The sequence below is a fragment of the Meleagris gallopavo genome, chromosome Z (assembly GCF_905368555.1).
Source record: "Meleagris gallopavo chromosome Z, MGAL_WU_HG_1.1, whole genome shotgun sequence".
Taxonomy (NCBI): Eukaryota; Metazoa; Chordata; class Aves; order Galliformes; family Phasianidae; genus Meleagris; species Meleagris gallopavo.
Window position 1 is genome coordinate 37,690,110 of NC_139435.1, and position 18,266 is coordinate 37,708,375.

Below are 18,266 nucleotides of genomic sequence, written 5' to 3' on the forward strand. Positions count from 1 at the left end.
TACATAGAGACATTGGAGAGAAGCCAACAAATGGCCATGAAGATGACTAATGGGCTAGAGCATTTCTCATATAAGGAAAGGCTGAGAGAGCTGGGACTTTTCGTCCTGGAATAGAGAAATTTAAGGGAAATCATATCTATATGCAATACCGCCTATGGTGAGATTAAAAAAAAGAAATTAGACTTTTCTTCGTGTGCCCAACAAGCAAATGACATAGATTGGAACATAAAAAATTATGTTTAAACAGAGAAAAAAATCACAGAATCACAAAATTGTAAGGACTAGAAAGGGACCTCCAGAGATGATCAAGTCCAATACCCTTGCAAAGCAGGTCCCCTATAGCTGGCTGCACAGGTAGGCATTCAGGAGGGTCTTGAATATCTCCAGAGATAGAGAATTCACAACCTCTCTGGACAGCCTGTTCCAGGACTCCATCACCCTAACTGTAAAGAAGTTCTTATGCACATTTGTGCAGAAATTCCTATGCTTCAGTTTGTCCCCCTTTCCCCTTGTCCTATTGCCACAAATGTTACTGTGAAGGTGATTAACATGTAAACAAGCTGCCAGAATGGTTGTCTTTATCTTCGAAGTATACTCAAAGTCCAACTGGACATGGTCCTGAGCTCCAGGTAATTCTCATTTGAGCAGGGATTTTGACAACAGTCCCATCTGACCTTAGAAATTCTACAACTCTGTGACCAGCTAGATGAAAACATAGCCCAAAATAACATACTAGTTAGATAACGAGAACCTGGAACTTGACTGAAATACATGCCCCAGAAGAGGGCACCTTGTGTAAAAGCTCTGCTGAGAGAAATAATAAAACTGAGTTTTAAAAAGCTACTTGGGTCTCAAAGAGGAAAAAAGAACCTAAATGTCATCAATCCTGTGAAGCTCTAGGAATCAGGACTTAGACAGAATAGCATACTACTAAAGAACAAGTGGTGACTAAACCACTAATCTAAAACCAGAAGTAAAAGGTAGATAGTTGAAGAACTATTTAAGAGACAAAATAAATTTGGTTAAGATTACTCCAGCAATCATTTGCCAAGGAGGTAAACATAGTAGATAGGTGACCATTCTAAAAAGAGCAGCAACAGAAAAACATTTAGTTCAAGGAAAATTGTTCTGCAAAACATCACACTAGTACTAAAATCAAAGGCAGGAGATCTCTGTTGCTTCTAAAAAGCCTTAATGATGATTATTTTATTTAATCAAAGCAATCTTGATTGGAGTTTCAAAATATTTCTACTGCTGCCAAAGTAGCAGAAAAGTGTTAATCTCCAAAACATTCAGAAGCTCTTCCAGAAAACAGTATCTTAAACTGGAGTCACATGGCAGTGTACCTGTTCACAAATATAGTACTTTCTGCAAAATTTGGGAATAGTCAAACTGTTCTTATCTACTGCATAACAGCAAAGTCTTGACTTCTGCATTTACACTACTTTATGCTCTTTATGCGAAATGCACACAGTATCACTATATGATCTCCCCGCCACATCCAGTTTCATAGCTTATAATTCAGTAACATTTGAATTAAGAGTTGAAACATGCTGCTGGAATACTGTGCCAGCACTCCCTCTTCTTTTTCTTCATACTTCTATCAATTCTAAGTACACTAGAAATATTGTCTTGCAGTTAAGTAAATCTTACAAAACTTACACTGAAAACTCACAAGTATGAAATGCAATATAAAGACTACAAATACTAAACATGTTCCTTTGTTCAATCTATGTTTCACAGAGTACCAGCCACCAGCTATTTTTTTTTTCACATACCCTTAAAAAAAGTTTGTGTAACATACAATTCACAAAATTTCCTTTGTCTATATCCCTTGTACTTCAGCTGTTATTTTCAAACATCTAGCTATTAAAAACAGTAAGCTTATGAGGTCAGAGGGATTTAAAGTAGGAGAGATAACTAAGTTAAACATAGGTGAAGACTGTAATGAAAAGAAATTAAAGCAAAAAGAAACAACAGTGCCAAATAAAATAACACCGAAATTAAAACTAAACATTTACGTTTTTTCAAAGATAAGTATATCTCACAAGAACAAATTTCTACTGAGCATAATTTAAAAAAACTAAACGGCGTGCTTTCCATTATGACAGAAAGGGGCTATTCTATATTAAAATGAAATACAATTTTGTAAGAAATTGCTGCCCTTCAAAAACATAACCATGTAATTCATATATTGGCAGAATTTTGTTTCAGTTTTTAAGCACGCGTTTAAGCAAGTTGTTCTCTTGAGGTGATCTGAAGAACTTAGATGCCATTTTCAGAAAGCTCTCATGTCATAGGAATATTCAAATTCCCCTAAGTTTCTCTGGGCCTACTGGAGTTATTTAGACAACAGATTTCTATACCTATTGCAAGTGCTTACCTCCTCTCTTTGGAATTCCAGCACATAAATATTTTTTTTAAAAGTGCAGAGGTTTGAAATCTCACTGACCCATATTTTAACAAGAGAGAATTGCTCTCTACAAATGCACTGCCATCTCAGGATTTTACAAGGCCACAGTTCTTTTGAGTTTAATAACAAGTCAAAACTTTCAGCAAAATAAACTTTGGCTTCATATTCACAGTTTGTTCAGTTTTCATATCGAGTCGTGAGGGAGAAAAGGCAAAACTGCAGTACATGTATCATTGCTATAGAGAACAAGGCTGGTAGGAACTCTTCACAAAAACTGGTCTGCGAGTTTTCTATTTTCACATCCATAATGTTGGCATCTAACAATTTCAATTAGAAATTAGGATCCTCTATGTGCTTGATCAGTAAGGGCTTTCTGCTGAGGCCTCCATGCCATGAAAGGTGCTTCCTAATTAAAAATACAGGCTGACATAGACCCTTAAGATTGCAAAATAACAATGAAACAAAGAGTGAAGTATAAAAGCTTCCCGCCTGGAGAAGGAATGGCAAGTTTTTATATGAAACACATTTTCATTTCAAACAAAAGCTAGAAATTGTGAAACAGATATTTTCTAAGGGCTAAATGAATTGTTTAGCCCTTCCTATGAAAAAATACAACAGGCTGCAAACTTATTTGCTTTTAAAATATATTTATGATTATGAGTGAACACTTGGCACTCAGAAACATTTGAGTCAAAAAAAATTACTTAAGTTGTAATTTACTCTCACATTTTGTGCACAGATTTTTATTTACTTGAAGTATTTTGTTTCTCATTTAAATTTTCATACGGTGGTTACTGACAGATATTTCCAGCGTACACTGCATGAATCACAGAATCACAGAATAGCTTAGGTTTGAAAGGATCTTAAAAATCACACAGTTCCAACTCTCTGCCGTGGGCAGGGCTACCCAGGGTCCCATACAATCTGGCCTTGAGCAACTCCAAGGATGTGACATTCAATGCTTCTCTGGGCAGCTGTGCCAGCACCTCACTGCTCTTATGAAGCCCTAATGCTTTTCAGTGAAAGACGGGCACAAGTACAAGCATATGGAAAACAATTCTATTAGACTTACTGTGAAATAAACAACATATTACGGTTATGTAATACATCTGCAAACCCATTATTTTTATTTCATTTAAATATTGTTTTTGCTTCTTCCATGGACTACCTTCAGTGTAACATAATAAATGAAGGCAATCTTTACCTCCAATAAGCTAGTTCAGCTCTAGGTCAATACAGAAATTAAAAAAGGTCTCATTGTGATTCCAGTACTTCAATTGCAGAGATGACTATCTAATACTGAGGAGCATTATTACTGGAGAACACAACAGAACTATACAGAACAGTGTTAAATAGCTCAATCTATTACTGAAGTTTAATTAAATCAAAAGACACCACAGACACACTCATTTTTTCTTCAGAAGTTGGGAAACTGTCTGAAAAAAGCAGCTCTAAGCTCACTGCAACTTCCTGACATACATAATCACACTACAGTTCCACAGTGATCAGAGAAGACACCTACAAAGAACAACAGCGTTGCTATGCACAAAGACTGTGGAAAGATCTCCTTACCTGCGCTACTCTTGTAGAAAAGAATTTACAAAACTAGTTGTATGGAAAGGATACAGTTCAACAGACATCTGAAACCTCTGTCTGCAGAAGGAGCATCAGTGCTGAAGAGCCTGAAAGTAAGCAAATACGCAATACGATCATCTCCCACATAATCAATCACAAAATTTTTGCTTCTAGTTCAATGGAAAACATAGGAAGTGTTTCCCAATAGTAGCAACTCAATCACACTAAAGATGCAGAACTTCACACCTATAACAGTTTTTTCATAAGTATAGGCTTGGACCAGTACAATTTCTGGCAATTGAAGAAGTGTAAATAGATCTTAAGCAGTTTAATTTTCATTCAATTTTAAATATACATATATTTCAATCACCACTACTATAAGACAGTAAAGCCTACTCTCTCCAGCCACGAAGAAAATGAAAGTAGCAAGTTACTTCTGGGCAGAGTATTTTCCTCTTCATAGTAAAATAAATATATAAATAAAACAAAACACAACACAACAATTTACAGAACATTAATCTTCTCAGAACATTAGAAGGCCATAAATATTCAATTATGTACAAACTCTGACTATTTGGTCAATTAGAAAAGGTCACCTTTCTATGAGCACATTGGAGAAAACAGCAGCAAAATCACATCTAAAGAAGTTTCCCTTTGTGTTTTGATTTTTGTTTACAAGCATGCATGCCTAATTTGTACTTGAGCATAAAGGGCCTCAAATTTAGCTTTTTTAAAATTATACTTAAGAGCAACTAGATTCCAAACACAGGATCAAATTTTGTTCCCTTTTGCCTGCCTTTTCAGACACACACACACAAAGTAATATAACTGAAAAATGAACATCACTGTGACAAACAGAACAAAGCAAACTGAACAAGTCATCTTTTTACCACTTCTTTTCACATCGTTGTTTTTTTTTTTTTCATAATGCTGGCTTTAAGTTGAAAGCTTTCAGTGGGATGGGCTTTCACTCTATGCTGTGCTTTCAATATCCAGTTCAGTAAGAAAACTGCAGTGGCTGAAAATTCATTTCAAAGTTTCCCATGCTATAATTTTCATTCTGTGTTGCCTACACAATGGAAACTCAAATGTTGAAGGATTTCTAATATCATTTTTTCATTCTAATCTATAATTCTAAGCTCAGATTTTACATCTTTTTCATAGCAGGCTACCATAAGCCATCACTTTCATTTTTCAACCATATCTTACAATATGTTTAGCTCTGACATCTTAAACTGCTTTCCACAGACACTAGAAGAAGATTTCAGAAAATATAACATCAGACAAAAAATACTTATTATTAACCTATTTTTTAAAGAAAGAAAGAAAATGAGATTCAGTCAACAGCCAAACATCAAGTAATCAATGTATCTGAGAAGCAGAAAAGAGTAAGAGTAACAGCTGACCCTCTGCTAGCCCTATTGAAATACTGCAAATAAGATTGTACCTGCAAAATCTTCATTTATATTCACACGGCATTTTGTACATACAATAGTGTTGAGGCCACTATGGAAGCACTAGGATACAAGAGAGATCACAGGCCGCTTAACACAAAGTTTAACAGAAATACCCTAAAAAATTTATGAGCTAGTGTTAAGTTTCAGGAACTAAGTATTACAGAGAATGGAGATCTCAATGATAAAAGTTGATAGGACCTAATTTTATTTTATCTTATTTTTTGTTATTTTGTTTCATTTTTCTATCTGCTTATCAAAGGAATCTTTCCTCACAGCCTTGTAAATCACAGGCTAGATCACTTAACTGACTGCAGATGGGTAAGTACATGGGCAAAATGGTAGATCCCTGTTAATTACCAGTAGTTCCTTTCCTCTGGTTTCCATGCATCTTATTGTGATTTGATTTTAATTTTAGAGCCACATTTTACTTGCTTGAATCAAATGTAAACTTTTGTTTTAGCATATTGAAAATAGCAACCCACACAACATTAAATCTTATCAGCTAAAAGTTAACCGTTCAGTACAACCTCCTAAAAGCCTGTTTCATGTGCCCTTTTCCAATGTTTGTGTTTACAAGCAATTGTACTAACAAGAGTTTTAAGGACTCATAAGGTATCTTACCATCAGAAAATTTATATCTGTGTCCCTTGGAAAAAACGTGCATTGTATCCAAATACCTTCTGATTCTTTTTCGATGTTTGCAAATGAAGCTACATGCCTGGATGACTATCCAAATTAAAAAGACTAAATACACACAATACACTTACAAAATCAGGTAATGGCAAATGCACTCTTAAACACTTCGAAGTTACATCTTAAACAAGCAGTTTTGAGCCAACAATTTGTACAATACTACTTAAAAAGAATTAACCAACTTGCTTTCTTTAGTGGAGGAAATTCACATTACACTATTTTTTAAACTCACTCTTAAGTAAAACCAGTTTCAGCAATTCTAATTTTGCCTTGTGTATTATGCTAATATTTTCTTTAGAAACAGAACAACTAGCTGGGACAAAATTATGAAAAAAAAAATCAGTTATTTTCCTCTATGACAGGAGTTCATAGGAGAAAAACAACAACAAAAGAAAGAATGGGAAAAAAAAGCCTGCATTTTCTCTCTTACTCTATTTTGATAGTTTCTTCAAGGCACATGTAGAATGAATATTAGGTATCTCAGAAAATAATGCAGCACCAAAAAAACCAAAATGGTTAAAAGTAGGACATAACTTCACAGAAATACTTTACTCCTTTCAGTGTTGATTACCTTTTTGGGACTATGCAGTTAAGAAACATTCTCAACAGAACATGTGAGATTTGAGTTGTGTGCGGCTGATTTGCATTGTGAAGAGTAAAGTCCAGTGATCGTGTGTGGATTTCTAAGATAAGCTCAGTATACAAATAGTGTATCATCTTTCCCCTTCCAAACCAACACAAGGATTTTTTAAATCAGTTAATACAGAATCAAAGGAAACAAAGCTCTGTAATTTTTTTTTCCTCCACAAAATACTCTTCTTGTTTTAATTTTAAAACAACCCTTTCTAGTTGTTTAGGAACTGTCACACCTTTGAACATTTTTTTTAAATATTCTTTCATGTTTTGATAGTGATGGCATCAGGCTAGAAACACAAGATACATTCCCCCAAAATGAAGCACAAAGCAAACCAGAGTAGGAAAATAACATGATTTTAATGCACAGTGAAGGCGGAAAAAGTTTTTCATGCAAAGCACTGGCATTTAGTAATTCTTCTGCTGTGGTATCAAGCAAAGGAATGGTATTTTCATGTATTATTTCAAGCATTCATGATTGCATAATGAAATGTGCTGTTTTATTAAAAGAGCAGGAAAGCTGTTTTAATCCCAATGTATGTGGGGAGAATTCATGAATTATCATTTGATATCTTGAACAGAAGTTCCTCAAAAATAAAATTCAACTTGACCAAAATTAGTCTTGACAACACATAATAATGGACAAAAATCTGAGCAAAGGTTTCAGATAGTCACTGTAAACTAGGCAGCTGTCTTTATCACTCAGGATGCTTATCCAGGAAACTGTTACCTTCAGCCCTACCCAATCACATTCTCAGTATTAAAGCACATTGGGTTTTTCTGGTCTAAAGAGGGGTTCCACCTTAATCTAGCTACCTGAAATGTGATTCAGAAATATTTGAGAAGAAAGATGCATTTGTACACTGTTCATACACTGAGCTATTCTTAGATATCCACTCATGATCACTGGACTTTACTCTTCACAATGCAAATCAGCCACACACAACTCAAACAGCTAACAAATATTCTACAACTGTCCACAATAGCAAAGCTTGGGGATGGGGCCCTCGGTGACGTAAGGTAGTCATTAGCAACTCTGCCCACAGCAGGAGGATTGGAACTAGATGATCAAATCTTTGCCATTCTGTGATTCTATGAATTATTTGTTCAAGTTAGCTTCTAAAGAAAATAATTATATTGTTTATTCTCAGAAACTGTATTACGCAATCAGAATTTCAATCGATAACAAGCACTTGTTCATGCATCAGCTTTTCTAAAGCCAAATTTTCAACTTTCCTTTTTGCAAACCACTGAAACAAAATCATTGAATCATAGAGTTCGAGTTGGAAGGGACACTTGGAGACCATGTAGTCCAACTCCTGCAATGAACAGGGACTCCTACAGCTAAATCAGACTGCTCAGAGCCCCATCCAGTCTGTCCTTGAGTGTCCCCAGGGACAAGGCATCCACTACATCTCTGGGCAACATGTTCTAGTCCCTCATCACCCTCACTGTAAAAAACTTCTTCATTATATCCAATATAAATATCCCCTCTTTAAGTCTGAAATCATTTTCCCTTGTCCAGTCACAGCAAATCCTGCTAACGAGTCTGTTCCCTTCCTTCTTATAGCCCCCTTTAGATACTGAAAGGCCACAATTTAATAATCTGAGAGCCTTTCTGTTCTCCAGGCTGAATGGCGTCAGCTTTCTCAGCCTGTCCTTGGATCCCTTGGATCATTTCTGTGGCCGTGCTCTGGATGCAGTCCAGCAGGTCCACATTTCTCCTGTACTGATAACTCCACATCTGGACATAGTACTCCAGGCAAGGTCTCACCAGTGCAGAGTAGAGAGGCAAGACCACATCCCTCCACCTGCTGGATGTGCTCCTTTTGATGCAGGCCTTGTGCACAGAGACTTTGCATCAAAGGTTCATTTGCAATGACAATTTAAGTATTCCTTTCATAAACTTCTGTGTACTTCAGTAAGCTTTCTGGACAAGAATATATCATCTCTCCTCTTAGGTATAAAGTTGTTTTTCAGCTTTTCACTTCCTCTGGCAACAAACCCCTTCAATCACAAATTTTTGCTTCGATCTCTTTATTATCAGAAGTTTAACTACTGCTATCACATAAGGGTGAGAATTTTTCATATCCTAATCTGACACAGACAGCAAAGCTTTGTAATGCTGACTGTGTATTAAGACACATACTTGGGAACATATAATGTTGCCTTCAAGCAGGTCTGTTCTGTAAGTGGTCTCAGTACTATGGAGCAAGATGAGTTCTTTCCAAAATCTGCTCTCTCACTCCAGAGGAGCCTGGAGCAGGAGAACAGAGCAGGAAGAGGTAGGAAGCAGGCATTTCTGGGCTATAATAAAAACCAGTGTGTGAAAAAATAAAATAAAATAAAAACTGCCATTCCCCAGTGCATTTCTCAAGAAGAACTAAGCTTTGAAATTATATTACATCCCCCTTTATTAGCACACTGCTGTCGTGCACACACCTGGGTACAGTGAAGAAGAAAATGTCACATATGTGCTTCATCTTGTCAGACAGATGACTGAAGACGGATGTAAGAAGGTATGCATAACCAAGAGACATGAAGAAGACTGGATAGGCACTGGCAGTATTCTGCCTCTTTCTAAACTAGTATTATGAGCTTTTGAATAAGAACTATAGAAGATATCCTGAGTTGGAAGGGGTCTATAAGGATCACTGAGCCCAACTCCTGGCTCCAATAGGACTGATCAAAAATCAGACAGTGTCTTAGAGCACTGTCCAAACATTCCTTGAACTCCACCAGCTCAGGGCCATGCCCACTGCCCTGTGGTGCAGAACCTGCCCCTAACCTCCACTTGACCTTCCCATGAATAAGAGGAAATGAAAAACAAATGGAAGAATTTTCTCACACAAAGCACAGGTAAAACGAACATCTTCTGCCAGAAAGTGCAGTAGATGGCCAAAAATGTTAGATAAGCTCATGGAAGAAGAATACACTGAGAGCTACTGAAAGGTCAGGAACTTCATGTTCTCAGGAAACTTCTGAGACTGAAAGAGGTGGATGATAAGAGTGTTGGTTACTGGAAGGAAGGAAGTTATTTTATGCTATTATCACTCTTGAAGAACTGCTTTCAGAAGACAAATCGTGTTTTTTTTTCCTTTTCCTGTAAAAGAATAAGGTACTGCTATATTTGGCAGATAACAAAATGATCATTTATTTTTCACTGAATGCAACTACACATTTCAAATTATGCTTTCTGGCAAATACATAAAATATCTGTCCACATAGGGTTACATCAATATTCTACAGAAGCATAATTACCAGCATAAATGAATCAGCCATGTTACATACATACATTCCAGACTCCAGAGCCAAGTCCCTCCACACTGCTCACCCTCCACAGAACACACCATGCTGGCCAGCTTGCCAGGCACTTAAGTACCTGCCTAAGGGCATAATCCTTACCCTCACTTCATCCCACCACAAAGGCATACAAACACCACCTCCAGATGCAGCAGCTCCCCCGGTTTTGCCTCCTGGTTCTGTCTTTCCCATAACTCTTATTACACTGAGAATCTGACACATCTGGATCAAAGATCTGACAAATTACACCTGTGTTTCTGCATGATTTTCAAATGGAGAAGCCAACTAACAAAAAATTCTTCCAGCTATTGGGTGAAACGTACAACATTCACAGCTGTTCAATGATGCAGTGTAGCGGGAGAATGTGTGTCTTAAAGTGATTTCAACTGGAGAAAACACAAATGAAGAACTGGGGGGGAGAACTTTTGTTACTCTGAGGTTTTTCAAAACCAACTTGAGCACACACACCAGTGTTTCTGGTTAAAACAGCGGAATTATATAGAAGAACTCCATCCGTGTTTTGAGTTAGTGTGATATCCCAAATGCAAGAAGAGGAAAAAGTCTGAAACTGGTGAGCACTGCAACATCTGCACAGTGTACAGGCAGAGTGCAACCTGGAAAGAAAGTGACTCACAGACTTCACAGGCGCTCCCAACAAACAGGAGTTTACTCCTGTGGTGGAACCTTCTGGCAGCCAAATCCTATTCCTTATAAATATTCACAGCAAGGTTCAAAACATTTATCAGTCTTCCCCAAAGACCTGGCAGAAAAGAAGCCGGCATCCCCTTCAACGCAAGCCTCCAATCCGGCAACCGGCGACGGCCAGCCAGGCACATGGCCCTGCGGTACGTCAGCTCTCGGGCTTTCCTTTTGGCACCGCCCGTGCCAGGGCCGCGCCGTGCGCCGCCGCCCCGCGCCCGCGCCGAGCCGCACTCACCCAGCAGCAGCAGCTTCAGCTCCCGCCGCGCGTCCCGCTTGTCGCGGCGCAGCTGACGCTCGATCTCCGCGCTGATGCGCTGCGATTCGTTCTCGTCGGCCGACAGGCAGCAGCTGGCCATGGCCCGCCGGCGGCAGGTGCCTCCGCCCGCTCACTGCTGCGGGGGTCGGGCGGGACGGTGTCAGTCCCTCTGCTGGCGGTACCTCTGCCTTTGGGCCAGGCTGGGAGCTGCTGGCAGGTTAGGGACTATCCCTCTGCTGGAGAGGGCACGCGGTTTTTGTTTTGGGGTGTTGTGCAGTCAGCTGCAACTCTGTCCCTGCCGAACCTTGAGTTTGGCTTACAGATACCGGCCGTGTTTTGTAAGGACCGCAGCCTCGGGAGGTCTTTACATCCAGAAGTTTACTTGCCGTACCGCCCCCCCCCCCCCCCCCCCCCTCCGCCCCCTCTCCCCCAATTCCCCTCCCCCCCGAGCCCCGGCAGCGGCAATAAGCGGCACTGTCCCCAGGGCGTCCGCCGCCTCTAAAAGTGGGAAACACCACTGAGTGTAGGACTGCTGCTATCGGCCCCTCGGAGGACGAGGAGCTGCAAACCAGTTTCTGGACTACCAGGAAGAGAGCGGCTGCGCTGAGCGCCGGCACCGCGGGGCACCCCGTGGGCCAACCCGTGCGTCCAGAAATTCTTCTCATCTCGGCTCCTTCCGTCTGCCGCGCACGGTGGTCTCACTGTAGCACTGTGTCACACTGCACGTCCCAGGCTTGAGAGACTCATTCACGTGTTCGAAGATAGCGGAGAGCATGACATTTATGACCTTGATACACACAATATCATACATATGGTATATTATATGTGACCCTTTTGGCCCACTGAAGATCTGCAAAATCAATATTTGATCTCTTTCAACTTGACCGCAGGTAGATTTGCCTGGTTAGTTGAGGGATTTTTTTTGCAGGGGGAAGTATCAGTGGGGAAGAAATGTTTACTGCACAAAAGCCAAACCTCTGATTTATAGTAACATTGATTACATGCTGAAATCATGTCATTGAAGACACTTTTCTCCATTTCGATTTATCTGTTTTTTGAAAGTCTCCCTCGATTCTGATGCATTAGTCTGTTTTTCTCTTGATGTGTTCCTTCCCTATTAGTTTACTCATTGGGGCTTACTCCACAACGACTCTTGAAACTTCTGATGGATTTGATAAAGAGCGGCTGGGTTCTCACTCAGAGTCCATGCAACAATTACAGGTGAAACCACGTGGAAATGGGAAGATAAAGAAATATTTATACGAGTGTAACTGGTTGATTTGCCACAAAGCAACAATAGCAGTTGCATGTAACCATCTTGTGAATGTAAAATATTTTTAAAACAAAGCTCACTGTGTCCAGGTCTGTACAACATAATCACCTCACCAGTTACATGTGTGGGAGCAAGCAGTTATGAAGAAGTTGCTTCATAATTTGAAAGGTAAATATTTCATAGGTTTTTTTTTTTACTCTTTTTACTCTTCAGGATGCCTTCTCGACATAAGAAACACAGCAGGCAGGTTTTGGAGGAGTTGGGACCTTCTGAGTCAATCGATAGCAGAGTTTCTTTGCAAATATGGCTGTTCTCCAAATAATGTCATTCATTGATAAACAGGTAAATATTTGCCTTGTCTCATAGCATTTGTTGAGCAGTACACAAAGTGTGAGATAAGTGTCAGAATTAAGGTTTTTTGGCGAAACAGAGAGATGCACACGGTAGTACAATTACCACTGCACAGACAACTTTGAAGATTCAGATCCTGTCTCTGTTCCCACATTATGGTTGGCTTTCCAAAGGAAATACAGAGTGTGTGCAATCCGCATTTAGACTTGGATATCTCTTACCCTGATTGGCATTACTCTAAAGCAAAAAATTAACATCTCACCTGGCACATCAGGGTTGTACCAGGTGAGCTTTTCTTCATCGTTCCATCTAAGTCCGTCAGCCCACTTTTTAAGAAGCATAAAAAACATTCCCTTCTCAAAAGAAAAGGTTCCCAGTTCTCTCATCTTTAGTTCTTTAACATCAGCAAAATAAAAGCACTATGATACCGCAGCCAGAGGCAGGAAAAAAGAAAGGGAGAGGAAAACGGAAGCCACACAGGTTCTTGTCCTTTATTGGGCTGGGCTTCAACTGTGGATGTTTCCATGCCATAGCACTGCTTGGTGCCATACAGTTTCCCAGAGAGTGTGGATTTCTGATCCGTACATCTTTTACTGGTTAGGCTGAAGAACTCTTCCTGACTTATTATATTATATTATATTATATTATATTATATTATATTATATTATATTATACTGTATTTCATCCACTTCTCCACCTAAGAACAAGTTAGTATATCGCAGGAAGTTATTTAGGCAACTTATTTCTTGAATAAGCATTTATTTATGTAATACACTTAACTTTTCTCCTATTCATCAGTGTTCTTTCATCTGCTAAGCTGTTGCTGTTCGGAACAAATTAGCATTGCTTACTGCTTACCCTTTGATTATCCTGTAGCTGAGCACGTGTAGATTATAATCTGTGTAGATTATAATAAGGCCATTGAAAATTTCTGCTGAAGGCTTAATTTATCCAAAACGCTACTGCATTTCTCAGCCCAGTTGGATAGAAATGTAAACACCACAGAACCTGGCAGCCACTCCTGTCTGTAACAGTCTCCAGAGGCTTTATCATAAGTTACATGTGAAGAGGCTGCACAGAATGTTAAGGTGTAGTCATGTTTTGTAGACCTGGAGTAAGTAGCCAGTGATACTTACCATTAACTCCTATGGCTAATCTGCCATTAACCAGAGATGCCCATTTCCACAGATGCAACACATTAAAACTCCGTAGAGCTTTAATGCTTAGCATACAATGGCTGCCAAAACTAAAGGATCAGTAAGAGATGTACTGTCACACAGTATTTCTGAGGAGATCAGAAGCAGGATTCAGTTCTGAGTTGGTTACAATAAACGTCAGTGGTGAAACCATGCCCTCTGTTAAACAAAGTACGTGTTTTGCTAAGGGTAACTTGAAATTCTTCTAAAAATCTGGTGTGATCTAAAAATGCTTCAGGTCCAACATCTGCATGTAAGGAAAAGACAGGATATAAGGAAGAAGTGAGAAGTGAGGCACTGGAACAGGTTGCCCAGAGAGGTGGTGCATGCCCCAACCCTGGAGACCTTGGAAGTCAGACTGTGTGGGGCTCTGAGTACCTAATTGAGATGGAGGTGTCCCTCTTCATTGCAGGAGTTGGACTAGGTGACCTCTAAGTGTCCCTTTCAATTCAAATGACTTTGTGATTCTATTTCCTTATTTCCTCACATTTTTTACAGAAAAAAAAGGTGTATTTGTATGGAGTTGAGAAAAGGTGTTTCAAATCACTCTTCTTTCTTAAAATGAATTTGTAGTTTTGTTTGACTTTGTGAAGGACAGACTGAAGTCTTTTCCAGAATCTTGTAAAAAAATCCTAAACCAGAAACAATGATTGGAAACTTCACCTTTCTTTCACTAAAAAGACAAAAAATAGTGCTCCATAACAACCAAGATAAGACAGTGTGCTGTGGGCTTGGGTGGAAGTTGGAACCTGAAGAACAGCTGCAGAAGAATGAACTTCTGCTGTTTCATGAACTCATGTTGTATTGTGTTACACAAAAACAACTGGCTGAATAAAAAAGGGAATTGAATGTAGGAGTGTGTGAGACAGATCACACTTTAGAAAAACCATGAGCAGAAATTCTCAGTGTAGGAGCAGCAAGGGAAGTTACTTCATTTTTGCCGTTTTGTATTATTTTTTTTCAATATCTGGAAGTGGTCTTTTGAGTAATGTTGATATGGAGAGAGAACTTCGATGCTGAATACCTGATATCAATAATATTTCAGTTTTAATCCTTATTTTGTATATGTATTCTATTCCTAGCTAAGGCCATATTCCTAGATACGAGTAAGAGAGGTACTAGAAGAGCCTTGTCATTCACTCAAGTAAATAATCTGTTGTAGGTACTCACGGTCATTTTAACCTGTGAAAAATAGATGAAGGATTTTAATTTGGTAGAGGTTTATGTCCACTTTTCTGAGGAGTAAACAGTTATACAAGATACAGAGATTTAACGAGAAACAGACTCCAGATGTTATGCACATATCAAAATTGGGAGATTAAAATAAACTAAATGCTCTAATGATCATGTGGCTTTCTCTTTAGGAGGGTAGTTGAATTTCTGTTTGTTTTGTTATTTTATGCAATGATAAAGTTTCAGTTCAGCTGACTTCTTTATTTTCTTTGGCACTTTGTGTACTTTGGGCATTTCGTTGCTCTGTAACTCACAGTAGCTGTGCTCCTTAAAAGGAATAGGCTCAGAGAAGCCTTCTTCCTGGCCCAAACAAATCTGACAGGTTTAATGATCCCAAACACTAGTGAGGTGAAAAATATCCCAGATTCAGCTGTCCTCCAAGTGCTTACTCTTGCTCTACAATGCTAATGCCTGGATTGAAGTATACCAATTAAATTAACACTTAGAAAGTGAACAATTAATTGGATAAAATCACAAAACACTTAAAAGAGAAATCTGGTCTTTGCGGTGTGTACTTTGAAAACAAGCTCAGGTTTCCTTCTGGCTGATGTCTGAAAGTTACCATTGACAAATTTTGCTAATTTTATTGTATGGTAGACTAAAGTCATATTTGCAATGTGAGTTTATACCCTAAAACAATAAACGAGGGAAAAAAAAAGCAGTGAAAGCCAAATAAATCTGTTGACATAACAAATATTGTGAGAGGGATCAAAGAGGAAAATGAGTGAATGGTGAAGCAAATAAATTGTCAGATAATCATTTTCATGTAGAGGAAGGGAGAAAGAAAGAATTCTCTCTTAAATTGTAAAGATTTACCATGTACGGAAATTTTCTTGAGTAACTCCACATGCATGTGCTCTAATTAGAGTTATTAATGTGTTCTGAGGTGGTAATAAATAACTTCAGGTTCAAAGAGAGAAGTAGGAACATATTGGCTTAGGAGATGTTTTGGAAAAAGTAAACGTTTCAGTTGCTGGCAGATACCATAAAGTTTTGCATTTTTATTTTATCTTCTATCATGTAGTCTAAACTTCACTAGTACTGAAGCATCACCAGAGCTGGTTTGGATGAACTGTTTTTACTCTCAGAGCTCCACTGGCCCTATCAGAAAGGGAAGAGAGCCAGAATCGATTTGCATAATGTCATATATTCATATTATAGCAGAGCTGGGATTGAAAGACTGATCGTATCACTTCTACTCCTCCTCATCATTGAAGCACTCTGTAACATTCAGACAAATACTTATCATAGTGTTTACTTATGTTGACCAATGGCAGTGTTCCATTAATTAAGCTGCAGCAGGTAATGCACCACAGCCACACTGTTCAAATCTTCTGGTGTTTGTTTGGGACTTCATGATGTATTAAAATTTCATATCAAACAGAACAAAATCTTCTTTGGATTTCTGGCAGCAACTTATCTGGTCTTGATTTAGTTCCTGCTCAGTATTATTCACAACTATCTCTAGTTACTAACAGATCAGAATGTGTTCAATCACACCTCCCACATCTGTCACGCCACTTTCATCATTTCTTCATCCTCGTGTTTTACCATTTCAGTAAATCCACATTGACCTAGCAACATTGCTAGTGTATTTTGTTCCTAGTATGCTTCGACATATCTGCCTTTTTAGTGCCAACTTATTCTTAAGTAGTTATATAACTTTCCTTTTATCATTTTGTATACTTCCCATCTTTTTTTCTGTATGTTGCATTTTTTCCCTTTCCCTAGTGACTAAATCAAGATGAAGTTTCTGCCAAATTGTCTTGGTACTAATTTTTTTTTTTAACTTAATAAATCTTTTAAAAATTCTCTTTTTTTTTATACTCCATTGTGCTTATTTTTCTTGCAGAACTCACTCATATTTTTCCCAGATTTGTAAATTGGCAGTTTTGAAGACTAAGGTACGTGGATTAATTCCAGGAACTCTCCTCTTTTTGCCCATAATAGTTCTTGATTTGAATTACTAGTTCCTTGCAGTAACTGGCTTTTTCACCATAACTTATTTTTTTTTAAAAGGCTGCCTCAAGTTTTGTGAAAAAAATTGTTTAAAAAGTTCCTGTATGTAATTGTTAAATACTGGCTAGATTTGTATTCTCCAAAACAAAAGTTTATAATACAGTACAGGCAGGAATAATTAAGAATACTTAGGAGTAATTAGTTGTATTCTTGTTTAATTCAGTAGTTCACAATTTTCTTCCTCTCTCCCTTTCTAATCCCACCAGCTTTAGCTTCTTAGTTAATTCATTGGCTCATATGTATTTAGTACCCTCACAATTTTGAGCTACCAGGAACTAAATACTAAGAAAAGGTCCGTTTTACTATGAATGCCAATCAGCCTGCTTTATGCAGTCTTCCTAATGTAGTAGTTGTAGTCAACACAAAAATCACTGTAGGTATGTTGCAAGCCACATTAATGAAGAGCCCTGAGAGCTAGTGCAAAAAACTTAGTATTGGGTTTATGAATAAGGTTAACGGAGAACACTTAAATGAGTCTTTTAGGGATAGCAGAAATAAAGTCTGAATTTTTGAGTGATTTAATTTTGAGCAAAATCCAAGATGTAATCAGATTCAGATGAAAAAAGGTGTGGCCAGCAGGGAGAAGGAGGTGATTGTCCTCTTCTACTCAGCCGCTGTGAGCCCCATCTGGAGTACTGTGTCCAGTCAAGAAAGGCATGGAACTCTTGAAATGGGTTCAGAGGAGGGCCACTAAGATGATCAGAGGGCTGGAGCACCTCTCCTGTGAAGAAAGGTTGAGGAAACTGGGCTTGTTTAGCTTGGAAAAGAGGAGGTTCTAGGGAGACCTCATCCCCAGATGAGGACTGTGGCCTTGCAGTACTTGAAGGAAGCATAAACAAGAGGGGGTACGACAGTTTACGTGGTCTGATAGTGATAGGACAAGGGGGAATGGTTTTAAACTAAGACAGGGGAGATTTATGTTAGATGTTAGGAGGAAGTTCTTCACACAGAGGGTGGTGACACACTGGAACAAGTTGCCCAAGGAGGTATTCAAGGCCAGGCTGGATATGGCTCTGGGCCACAGGGTTGGCAACCCTGCACATAGCAGCAGGGTTGAAAGTAGATGATCACTGTGGTCCTTTTCAACTCAGGCTATTCTATGATTCTATGAAAAACTCAAATTTTATGCCATAGTGGGATTTAAATTCTATAATACTAATAG

General features: G+C 38.6%; 1 protein-coding gene across 1 annotated transcript in view; it reads right to left on the bottom strand.

Moving 5' to 3' along the window:
• LOC146542213 (guanine nucleotide-binding protein subunit alpha-14-like) overlaps positions 1 to 11,342 on the bottom strand; it is a 64,554-nt gene extending 53,212 nt beyond the window's left edge. The window contains exons 1-2 of the mRNA XM_085214068.1: positions 10,797 to 11,342; positions 10,154 to 10,296 (exon numbers count right to left, since the gene is read on the bottom strand). Of these exons, the coding sequence (XP_085070194.1) occupies positions 10,154 to 10,296; positions 10,797 to 11,132 (479 nt within the window). The 5' untranslated portion in view covers positions 11,133 to 11,342. The remainder of the gene's footprint in view (positions 1 to 10,153; positions 10,297 to 10,796) is intronic.
• Between the last annotated feature and the right edge of the window lie 6,924 nt (positions 11,343 to 18,266).